We start from the raw sequence: 13,059 nt of genomic DNA on the forward strand, positions 1-13,059 counted from the left end.
AAGTTATGGTTTGAATTGCGGTCTGCATTTCTGTATGTAAGGACATCAATGATGCTCGTGCGCCTCCTATGGTTAATTAACACAAGGTCAATTTAAATTGAGTTGATTTTGAGTTTAACGCAGCGAGGATATATGAGACGTGGATCTACTAATTAACGTGCAATCTGAACCACATGAGCTCCCACCAGGAATCGAACCCGGGTCTCCCATGTCAAAAACGTGTACGCTAACCGCTTAGCCACGAATGAGCTCCAAGGTAAATTTAATTTATCGTGCAACCGTCTCAAGATGATCAAGTATAATACGTTAAAGTTATTATTTTTAGTGTAATACGAAATTATGTATTATAAAAAAAAGTCAACGTACATTTACGTTATTTTGATATTTTTATTTTGAAGTCGATTTATACACCTATGATGCAATCCTCCGGCATCTTTGGCAAGGTAAGCACAACCTTGGAATAACAAAACGAGTTAATAATTTATACATTAGTTCTTTGATATCTTCATCCAAATACTAAACTAAATAACTTCTTATAAAAACACTACAAAATTTATGGAAACTCAATTATCGCTTGAAAATACAATAGTATAAAACTAATAAAAAAATAAAAATGTTGACTTAAAATGAGCTGCGTATATTCAACATCATGTCGTCATTATTATTCAAGCGTTGCCAATCACTATATTTGTATGAAAAACTTCTGAAAAAGTCGTTAGTTCAGTATGAGAAATTAATGGGTACACATAAAAACCATTTTTCGTGGTGTTACAAAGCTGAATAATATAGTTTCCACCTTGATCTCAATCCAGGTTCATTGGATAAAGTTTCCGGACTCTAGCTCTAATAAAGAGGGATTCATAATTAGGTCTTCCGATTTGCAAACTGTATCTTAGCAACTGCAACGCTCAGCAGCTACATTAAATTGTGACGAAGTTGGAATATTCATATCCAATGCCTGGTTTCTATAACTGAACTTAGATAATAAACATTTACCTCTATGGCAACTCTAACGTTTTCAAATTTCCTGACCGTAACAACCATGGTTGTGACAGGTACATAGGATATTAAAACACAATGTTTTAAACAGAATTATCATTACCATAACAAAAATAGAAGATTTTTTTATAAATGTAATTTTATTATACTTATTTTTTCCTCAGTTCATTTTAATATATTTTACAACTGTACATATAAAATTGGGAATTTTGACCTGAAAATTTGTCCACATGACTTCTTATAACACATGTGCTCTTATTAAATGGCAGGCATATCAAATTCATATTCCCTCTGCAGTTTACAAAACATGTGTTCAGAAAGAATACATTACTTTTTTTTTTTTTTTTTTTTTTTTACTAAAGTGATCATTCATATTTAATTGTTTCACTTGAATAATCAGGTTTACAATAACTGAAATCTCCACATACTTATTATATTATTATTACTATTGTCTTATTTATTTATGAACAGTGATGTATTATCCAGAAAAGATGTCCTTTTTTGTTTTTCTCTCAAACGTATATTCCAGCTTTTAAAAGACACAAGCTGGGATATACGTTTGAGACACAGGATGGGATTACGTTATTTTTTTACACGAGTGTACTATTATGGTCCACAATTCTATCTATCTAACAAAGACCATATTTATACATAAACACCTTTATTTTTGCATATCAGTCTTTATGCTGTAAACTCTTTTCTATCTTATCAATCAAATAATCTCAGAAATCGATGGAAGCAAACATTTCTAATCTTCTATTAAATTAACTTTATAACCTATGTTAGATATTTCTCACTGTCTTTCTTTGGAATTCAATGTCCTTTTCAGCACTAAGGCCATGTCAACAGAACTACATTTAATGAAAGATCCAAATCGCATGTATGTATACCGACATCTCAGATTTTCCGTAACAAAAGGGCTGATCACAATCTTGAGGATACATTGATACTATATTGGGTCGAATACAGTACGATATTTTATTGTATATATATATATATATATATATATATATATATATATATATATATATATATATATAAGTATTATAATGGTAGCCTAGTCCTTTACACTTGAAAAAGTTTATTTCATACAATGGAGAACTACACCATCTACATCACTCTTTTTGCGACAGTGCAGACCCGTTGCACGACTCAACATCCGACGTATCTAGGAAATACGTAACGTTCTGGTTTCATCTGACCGATATCTAAAATTTGTTATTAATGTACTTTCCCTATGCTTCCACGGGATATTCAAATCGATTGGAACTATACTATGAGAAAAAGAGAACGTAAAGATTGGGATTTAAATCTTTAAAAGTTTTTAATTCGTAAAATTTCTATCATTTAATATTTTCAAAGCGTGGGTAGTATTTTATGCTGCGTATCATTTTTTTTTCTATTAAAATCACCTCAAAATCTTGAGATCAAATTATATTCGAGGTAGTACTACATTTAGGCCAATTATGAAGCATAAAGCATTTAACACGTTCAGTGCAAGAAGGAACCAATTCCATTTTTTTGGTCATTTTCGACATATTTCATCTTTATCATCTCTACCTGAAGTTTTTTCTGAGCTTAAGAGATTCCTCTCCAGTTATTGTAAATACTGTATTTTTCATAATGTAGAAAACAGTGTTAACTTTTCCATGCACTTAAGCACTTACTTATACTTTATGTCTCTTATTCTGGCAATTTCGGTAATGTGACTTGATTCAGTTGTGCTCTGAACCCCCATTTATTTCTTATACATTTCAGAACTTATGATCTGAACATGTGCTTATATCGGAAATAGGGTTAGGCTCTCCCACATTTCAAGCAAAATTCTAGCTATGAGATGTGAAAGCTTAGGAAGACAGTATTTAATAAAGATTACTTGCGTTAGGTTCCAATTAATTTCTCCAGTGATTTCTAGAATTTCAAGGTCACTTCATTACAAACCTCCGTTACGAAAACTTTTTTTTCTTCTTCTTCTTCTAGAGAGGAAAGAATAAAATAAGTCACAGTTTCGAAATAAATATTGTGTGTATGTTAATATATAACGAGTGAAAAAGTGCATGATTAGACCAGAACACGAACCCGGGATCTTCGGCGCACCATGCCGATACATTAACCACTACGCTACCCAATCCGCTCCCGGAACAGCCATACACTTTCTTACGTTTTCGATGCTCTTCCACTCAGCACACGTGACTTGTACTACAACTTAGTTGTTAGGATTGAATAAATCCAGTGTCTATATATATTTCAGAACAACAACGGTTGTATTATCATTATATTAATGAAACGAAGAAACAACCGATTTTATCTTATTTTTACACACCAAATCCTCTGTAGGCAGGGCCGGATTTAGGCACGGGTCACATGGGCCCGGGACCAGGGCGGCAATTTTTAAAAGAATTATTTAAAAATCGATAGAGCTATTGAAAATACATATTTCACCAACGACTCAATAAGCGGAAGCTACTTTTTTTTATGGCCGTGATTACGATAATATTGTAGCAGATTAGTCGTAGCAAATATTGTCATTCTGTAAGTCAGTTGGTTATTATGGCGGTTTGATCAGTTGGTGGATCTGCTGAAAAGGGCGGCAGTAGCCAGCTCGACGCTCGTACTTTCACAAATTGGCATGTATTTATTTGCCTTGAAGTGTTTTTATGTATACCAGCAACTACTGTGCAGCGGAAAGATCATTTTCCACATTGTCAAGAATCAGAAACTATTTGAGATCTACTCTGTCAGATGAGACTGGTTCATCTAACTGTTTTAGCCACCAAAAATGATTTAACTGTTAAACTTGATTTTGATGACACTATTAATGATTTTCAAATGTCAAAGCAAGGCGTAAATAGTTTTGGTACACAAAAGTTTCAGAAACGTCATTTTATATTTTTTTAGGTACAATAATATAACTCTTTATATAATTTAAGATTGTTTTATATTTTGCCGTCTTTTACACCATGTAATGTTGAACAGTTTAGGCAGAAGCCAGGTTTAGTTTTAATGAATCTACTTCAAATGCTGGCCAGATAAAGGATTGAAATATATTGCATAAAATGAGTAATACGAAATAAGGACAATAATAACTAGTAATGGTAATAATTATAATTTAGTAGCAAACGTAAAAGTAATATTTTAAGAAGTGGATCCAAGAGAATGGAATTTTTGGAGAGCAATGCGATTGGTGTGGTTAAGGGCGGCAATTTTGCTAGGGCCCATGGGCGCAAAACATGGAAATCCGACCCTGTCTGTAGGTGCGAATTCAATAATACATACAGAGTGAAAAAGTACATGACTGAATCGGGACTCGAACCCGGAATCTTCGAGTATGGGAATTTATTTATTTATTTAATAAGAATAAAAATAATAAAAAAAAAAACGTTTAAATTGGTTGTTTCCTCCTTTCATTAATATAATCGTACATACATGTTTGGGAAATTGTATATTACAAGTTACTCTTTAAGTACTTTTATCCATAGTCAATCGCTTTTTTTTCTAAATAATACTCACTGGACTTTCAGTAATCTAATACTGGACCAAAAAAAAAAAAAAGTCTGTAAAGCAGAGCGATTCTCATCTTGTTTCAACGTGTTATCTTACATTGTACACTTTAAATGAAAATCCAGACGAAGTCTGAGTAATCAGCACTGGATTCAAACCTGTGATCTTCATAGTATGAGGCGAATACACACTTCAGTCCGTCATATTTTATGTTTACGTAACAAAATAACAGTTTCTCACTGAGCACAAAGAAGTTTTGATGATTTTACTGATGAAATTAAAACGAAGTTAGCCATTGTAGCTTCTGTTATTGCATTAGCACTAGAGGACATAACAGTTTTTATTTCACTGTTATGCTTACAATTTGAACGTCGTCATACGGTTTGTCTGTTTTTGGATTAGTTTTTACATTGCTGATATTTTGTACTACCTCCATGCCCTTCACCACTCGTCCAAAGACCGTGTGTTTATTGTCCAACCATGGCTGCAATAGAAAATATACAATTTATGACTGTAAACAAAAGAATTCTAAAATAATAATAAGCATACGAAAAGAATTCTATTTTATCATTAAAATCTTCGCCAGACAGCTTTCTAATAACGTGTGATAAATACATAAATTCCCAACATAGTTCTTTTTAAGCGTAAGTTCGGTAATTCTTGATCAAGCAACCCTAAGAGCTTATGATACTGAAGCGCTATTTTGTGCTTCGTTAGAAATCAAACCCGAAACGACAAGTACCAAATAAAATCTACATGCTCATTGTAAGATGATTACAACCTCGACAGATTTCTTGTTTAAATATACATATATGCTCTGTGTTTTATAAATAAATAAAAAAAAAAAAAAAAAAAAAAAAGAAAGAAAAAATCTCATTAAAGTATTTCCACTTAATATTTCTTGGAAATGGACAATACGTCTTTCTGAATCACATACTATAACCAAAATCAATATTTAACAAATCAAAATTACCTATCTGCGTACTTCTAAATACGTATTTTGCATAATTATATTGACAACAGGAAGAAGCATTATGTATGATTTGCAAGATTAAAGTGGGACGGACGAGCAAAGTATGTAATACGGCATTGTATGCAATACAATCTCCTATCCAATGAACCCAATCTTATTTCAACTCGATGGTTCTTTTTTTGTCCTGACTAATTCTTCCCAGCGAAATGGGTTATACTTTTATTTATTTATTTAACAATCACCAGATACAGCTCAGAGGCCATTTTATACTGGATATCTAACAACAACAATAACAATGGACAGGATTTGGGAAGGTATCGGCCAGGGTCTATTTACTAGGTACCATTCCAGCATTTGCCTGGTAGGACTGAAGAAAATCCTGGAAAACACCAGTCAGGATGGATCGCAGCGGGAATCGAACCAACGACCTCTCAAATGCAAAGCCAACGCTCTACCACTTGAGTTACTTCGCTCGGTAAGCTATTAGGAGTTGGAGAGCATATCAAGTAAGTTTAAATTATAATTATGATACTCGCCTATTTGTATTTCTTATAGAAGAGTCAACATTCAATATTTCGGATACATACTAGAATATCCTTTGACAAAGATAAATAAAGCTTATATCCACGCTGTGTGGTGAGATTTCTACATGCTTATTGCTTTATTATAAGTGAAGATTACCAATTTGTACACCAAATAACGTATTTTCCTTTCTGTGTAAATTATAATCTAAATTAACCCCCCCCCCTTCCTCCTTAAATTGGTGATATGTGTAGAGAGCATTCCCACATTACTTTATCTATTAACGCTGTTATTTTTTATATCTCAGGCTTACACAGAAGAATTATAGTTTCCTCCACTAATCTTGATGTAACTACACGTCTTCTTCATATCATCAATATGGATTCCCACTACGATATGGAAACCAGTCAGAGTATGTGGGATGTTCTCTACACAAACGATCAATTTAGAAGGAAGAGGGGATTGGATTATATTTTACACAGAAAGAAAAATACGTTATTTGGTTTGCAAATTGGTACTGTTCACTGATATAAAAGCAATAAGTATGTGAAAATCTCAATATACAACATGAATTAAGCCTTATTTATTTTCGTCAAAAATATTGGAAGTTCTTTAAGGAATACAACTAAATAGGTGAGTACTTTAGTTACATTGAAGCATGTATTCCATACGTTCTATCAGTCAACAAGCTTAAATTACTTTATAATTATACTCACCGTTGGTATCACCGTAATGAAGAACTGACTTCCATTGGTATTTGGACCAGCATTCGCCATGCTCAGTGTATATGGACGATCATGACGAAGTGTTGGATGGAATTCATCTTCAAATTCTCCACCCCAGATGCTTTCACCACCTGTCCCCGTACCTACGACATAACATATGGTCTAAATATACGTAACATTTGCTGAGAATGAGACTGAAATTTTTGTCTTGTTAAAGAATAATCATGGGAGGAAGTCAGCCCATTGGTAAAGAAAGGAATACAGGTAAAGAAAAAAGGCTTCTGAAAGAAAGAAAAAAAAAAAAAAAATACGAGTTCCTAGAAAAACACTATCTAACCCCTCTGACAGTTTCGACTGCTCTGAACTCATTTACCTCCTTAGAACTTACTATCATGTATTTTACATCGGAGAATCCCAAATCCCTCTATCTACACGTATCGCATCAAAAGTGAACGTTACATCTGGAAATACCTACATTCCACACTTTTACTCTTACATGAAAATATAGACAATCATATCTGAACCTTCACCTGACCTGTTAGTATGATATTAATGTTAGTTATTTCGCAAGGAATAACAACCATGATTCTACTTCAATTTATACTTTTAAAATAAGTCATTCTTGCTACGGAAGTCTACTGATTAATCATAATTCGTTTGTACTTTATCTAGTAACAACATTTAATGCTGAAATGTAGTCTTTTACAAAACTGAAGGTAAAACGTCCGCTGGTAAACCGTTCTTCAGCCGTTGTATAGAGGCTGTATGAAAATAGTTCCTTTCCTAATTTTCTTTATTTTATTTTATTTTATTATTTTTTTAAGATACGCTACTATTGAAGACAAAGCGTACTTTTTTTCCTTTTAATATCTACAAATATATCTACACTTGACTAGACCTTCTTTCTTTTTAGACCCGTAATGAATATATATTGCATACATGTCCTTTATTTCTAGATTAATAATAATAATAATAATAATAATAATAATAATAATAATAATAATAATAATAATAATAATAATAATAATAATAATAATAATAATAATAATAATAAAGAGTAAAGATGCAATAGCTCGAAAAACACTGTTGTTTTGAAAAAAATCAGTTTTTTCTGCTTCGCTTTTTTGCTTGAGAAATTTTGGGCTTTTTTTCAAAATTCTGCTTTAAATTGATAAAGCAGACTGTTTCGCTTCTTTACAAAAACTTATTTAATTAGTGATTGATGAAACAATAATACAAAACCTCGAAAATAAACCAACAATTGGTTTAGAATCGGAAAAGTACCGAATTTTCTGTTCATGGATCATATGCGTAATGAACTGTTTATCTGAGCGTGTGGTTTCCAAGGCTCTAGAAGTGTGTGAAGGGGATAAAATTAAGCCAACAGGACGTAAAGTCTGAAGGTGCAATAATTCAAAATGAGAATAATACCTTAACAACCCCCCCCTTCCCCCACCTACATATGTATATATAAATATGACATCTATAATAAATAAGAGATTTATTAATTAAATAAATCTACGGACAATATCTATGTAGGTATATATTATCTGACATGCACAAACTGCACCTAACTTTCTGAACGTGTTTAAATGTTGTACTCACTCTTGACTGTAGCTCTCCAAGGTTTATTTATTTAATAATTCGGCCATGACAGTCATGATCACAAGCATATGTTAATTTTTCTACTTATATTGAAATCTTCTACTTCGCGTTATTACACACAGCTTGGAAAAGAAAATCTACTTCAGTATTATGAAAACCACTACAATTATCAGTTAAACTGGACGTACTTTTTTTTTTTTTGTTTTAAATCTTGGTATTAGTTTATCATACGAGAAAGGGATTGTTGCTGGTCCCTATTTCTGGCATCAAAGTCAAATCGAAGGCAAAATATTTAAAACTTAATTCAAATTTCGAGCTTGCGCTTCTACTCCCCGGGAAAGCTGCGATCTTCACACTTTTTTTTTTTCTCCAAATATCGATTCCGTGATGGAGCTCAGGAAGTCAACACTTACAAGTACTTTACTGTTAGATTACGGCTGAGTAGATTCACTATGTCTTACATTATCAAATTAAGTATAAACATTACATTGAAGTTTTCCAGCATTATTGGTGTGGATAGCAAATTGTACAGCGAAAAGAAAGATGGAGAAATGAAGGATTAACTTTAAAAGCCAGCTCTAGTTAAAGTGCTTATACAGACACGGACAGTGACACGGAGAACCAGGCGTATTAGCATATGCTGAAAAAGATCTTCAATTATGCGCTTACTCACCTTCACTAACATGTATACTCACTAGTGGCGCATCCCCAGCGTGTATGTTAACATATAGCCACGAGAGAATACCTATATCTCAGACTTTGAGTACAGTTTCAAAAGTTCATTTCCGTAAACTGTAAAAGGCAGTGATTACTATACTAATTACCACAAATTAAATGCAATTTTTGAGTTGGATACATGCAAACTACTAGGGAATGAGGACCATGCGCTAACAAAGAATACACTGGAAAATGAAATATAACAAAAATTAAAACAAGATGATAATAGATACAAATGTAGAGGATGAATATGACATATCCGATCTTCGCCAAGTATGGTGGAAGAAGCTATTTGTTTACTTCTTCTTGGCCAACCGCTAACAGCATTTATAAATCCATATGTGACTTTGTTATGAGCAATTAGTACATTCAAGTTCACGAATGATGACGAACTGAAGAGTACGAAGGTACGGTTGCAAGTAACAACCGTAGTCATAATAAAATAGTTCAACTAAACAACGTTGAAAATAGTGGGTAAGTAGAAATGACCAAAACTGAATAGTTTACATCGCTCGTTTCAAAATACAGCTAGAAGATTAAACTTACAAGAAATGACAAAAATCAGTGAAATTTGGCGTTATACTAAGCATAGTTTGGAAGGGGAGGGGGGAGCGAGCATCCCCGGTGGGGATATTTCTGCTAACTTTTTTGGGAGGGAACAAAATGCGATTGAGGGGAAAAATCCCCCCCATTCCCGAAATCCCCCCTGGTAATTCGCACGCTGTTCTAGAATATACCATAACGGTTTACTCAGTCCTGAATTTTTAACAAGAGGAATTCAACATATTATTACGAAACTTTCCCTTAAGAAAGAAAGAATGAAAGAAAAAAAAAAAAGAAAAAAAAAAAAAGAAAAAAGAAAATAAGAAGTACAGAATACATTTAAGCTAAGTCAAGCACAAATGCACAACAACCATGAGTGAGTTAGCTTTTGCGCTTCTATCGGGAACTCCGGGATTCAATTCCGCACTCGACCATTCTGACAATTTTTTTTTTTTAATTCCATCTGTAAATGTAAATACTGCGTGTACTGTGAATACTAGCCGACTTCCTTTCTTATTGTTTTTAAATCGTTGTTATTACTACTTACCAGCAGTGACGATTTCCGAAGAGGGTTAGGGTGAGGGGATGTCTTTCGAACTGAAGCCTGTTCCCCGAAATTACGGAACTTCAAAACAAACGAAATATTAGTTATGCCTTTACTCATAAAGTTCAATCTCCCCTCAAATAAAAATTACGAATTTTTAGAAAAACTGAACATTAATAAAATCCACTGCTTATTATTTTATAAAATGGTTTATAAATAAATGTATAAATGTATTCAAGGTTGTATCTGGAAGATTACTGCTAAATCATTGCACAGCTACAGTGTAACAAATGTGGAAGTACCCTCTGATTGAAAAACGTACGCTCTGACGATATTATTGAAAAAAAGTTTAACTTATGTGCTAGAAGCTAGAGTACTAAGCTCCAAGAAATGAAACACAGATGACTAAAAATGAAATGATCTAGAGAAGAAAAAAAAATGTCGATAACTCAGAAGTTAAAATAAAGTCAAATAGTCCCTAAAATTGCCCTCAAATACTACGTACTTTAATTCATAAAACATGTGCTCCATCCATCATGATGGTGAATTCGAAAGCGAAATATGGCATTTAGGTCATGAAATCTTATTTAACTATAGAGTATACTATAAGAAAGCTATTTAGATAGAAAAATCATGAAACTGAAAATAAGACAAAATTTCCGTTTTTTTCCAAAAAAGGCGGGCTTTTTATATTAAAAAAATACATCGACTCAAAAAAGCCAGCTTTTTTTGCATCTCTAATATAGACAATATTATTAGTACTTAAAACACACACACAATGTCCAAAGAGGACACATATACTAATCAATAGACCAAACTGAGCAAAAGAAAATATGATGAGTTTAAGTCCTCAATGCCTAATTTTTGATAAAACAGAGGAAAACTAATCCTTCCTAAACCCATATACTGAAGCTGTACGATAGCCACGCTGCTTGCTAAGATGAAATTGATACTGAAGGATCCTCCTTTAAACTTTTCACTATGACACTTACAAGATACATTATGGTTAATGAGATACAGCCCAAAATTATTATTAATTCTTAAACTTTAATTTTTGTTTAATGATAATATCTCCCAAAAATAAGACAAACGAGGTGTGTTCGAAAAGTATCGAACCTTACTTTTCCCCGTGTAAACCAATCAAGCGCAGGAGACTCTTCAGTGCAGATGTAGAGAGGACTCTCGTGTTTTTTTTTTTCCCCGCCCGCAGAAATCCCGTCAGTCGTTGGCAGTCAGCCAACGAATGAAGACGTGTAGTGGGCGGTCGTCGGATTTCATTTTTTTTTTTTTTTTTTTTTAATGAAATGCCAGAAAAACCTGAGCAGTAATATTGCAACAAATTTTGCCAAAAGCCCGGAGATACTCAAGCGGATATCATTCAATCGGATCGGTACATTCAATTTTGATAGAGAATTTGGGCATGAGAAGAGTGTCCGCGAAATCTGATTCAGGCTTTTATCGCCAAACACGACATTCCTGTGTGCCGTCAGACTCCCTACTCACCCAACATGGCTCCATGTGACTTTTGGTTATTTCCCCAAGCTAAAAATGCCACTTGAAAGGAACTCGATTTGAGTCAAGAGAAAGTATCATGCGAAATGCGACGGCACGATTGCTCACCATTCCAAAAACTGCGTTCCAGAAGTGTCGTTGAGAGAAGTGTGTGCATTACCAAGGAGACTACTTTGAAGGGGATTAGTGTTTCGTTTTTCCAAATCAATAAATGTACTTTTGCCAGCCGATACGTTCTGAATACACCTCGTATATCAATCAATAGGTCAGATCGAGCTGAACAAAATAACATGCTTGAGGACAAATTCCATTGCGTAGTTTTTGAGAAGATCAATTTTTTATTGTGTTAAAAACTAGTTTTTAGTTGCCAATCTGAGAGAGTTGACAATTTTTGTTTTTCTGCAATAGACTATCTATGTATCGTATATGAAAAATATACACTGCTAATTACCAGATTATTTTATCTATTGTTGTTTGATTTCTCTTAACAGTGAAAAGTATAAACCTAACAATGACGCTCATACTACTTGTAAAACTGCATTAAGCTAAAACTGTAATTAATAAAGTGACACAACAAAACCTACCTGTTGGGTCCCCAGTCTGAATCATAAATCCCTTGATAACTCTATGGAATATGTGACCATTGTAGTAACCGTTTTTACTATGTACACAGAAGTTCTCTACAGACTTTGGACACTCTTTTGAGAACAATTTTACATGAATGTCACCCATTGCTGTATGAATGATGGCATTGTCATAAAGGTGTTGTGCTCCTGTACAATATTAAATTATATATTAATAGAATTGTATCACAAACACACTGGAAAGAACTGTTTTTATACACGGAAATTAAGTATTTCCAAAAATGGCAAGACGTTTACAGCTACTGTTATTGCATTTACTCTATTTGTGCACTCATCAGCAAAAATGAACACCTACTCAAAGAAGTTATTATAGCATTACGTTCTGAATGAATAACTTTCTTTGACTAGATTAAGTGGAATTCTCTGGAAGTTACCAAAACTGTTATTCTTTTCAAACCGGTTCATTCACTCCAAGGTTATTCACAAAATTAATGTATGAAGTACGTGAATGGACTGTATAATTGGCTACGAAAGTTGTGTATTACAAAAACCAATGCTAAACCATTTAAATTTGTGAACTTATTAAAGATCTTCATTAATAATAATAATAATAATAAAATTCTGTCGATTCTTCTACACACTTAAGAATACAATCGTTTTCCGCCTTACATTCTAATCCAGTGAATCTCAACCTATTGACAGTGGCTCAGAGGGGAGTTCTGCCAGAGTATTTCGTACGTCGGAAAGATCTCATATAGGACAGGACAAAGAGCTAATTACGAGAGGAGGAATATTCTACTTTAATTTACAATATAAATGCCTTAAAATTTTTTT

General features: G+C 33.3%; 1 protein-coding gene across 3 annotated transcripts in view; it reads right to left on the minus strand.

The window, feature by feature from the left end:
* Positions 1-1,120: 1,120 nt before the first annotated feature.
* Positions 1,121-13,059, minus strand: part of LOC145673127 (peptidylprolyl isomerase domain and WD repeat-containing protein 1) — a 58,877-nt gene continuing 46,938 nt past the window's right edge. For all 3 annotated transcript variants that reach the window (XM_081742514.1, XM_081742512.1, XM_081742515.1), the window contains exons 11-13: positions 12,226-12,414; positions 6,712-6,863; positions 1,121-4,984 (exon numbers count right to left, since the gene is read on the minus strand). In XM_081742514.1, the coding sequence (XP_081598640.1) occupies positions 4,841-4,984; positions 6,712-6,863; positions 12,226-12,414 (485 nt within the window). In that variant the 3' untranslated portion in view covers positions 1,121-4,840. The remainder of the gene's footprint in view (positions 4,985-6,711; positions 6,864-12,225; positions 12,415-13,059) is intronic.

This window comes from Thermobia domestica, chromosome 16 (assembly GCF_964235325.1).
Source record: "Thermobia domestica chromosome 16, izTheDome1.hap1.1, whole genome shotgun sequence".
NCBI lineage: Eukaryota > Metazoa > Arthropoda > Insecta > Zygentoma > Lepismatidae > Thermobia > Thermobia domestica.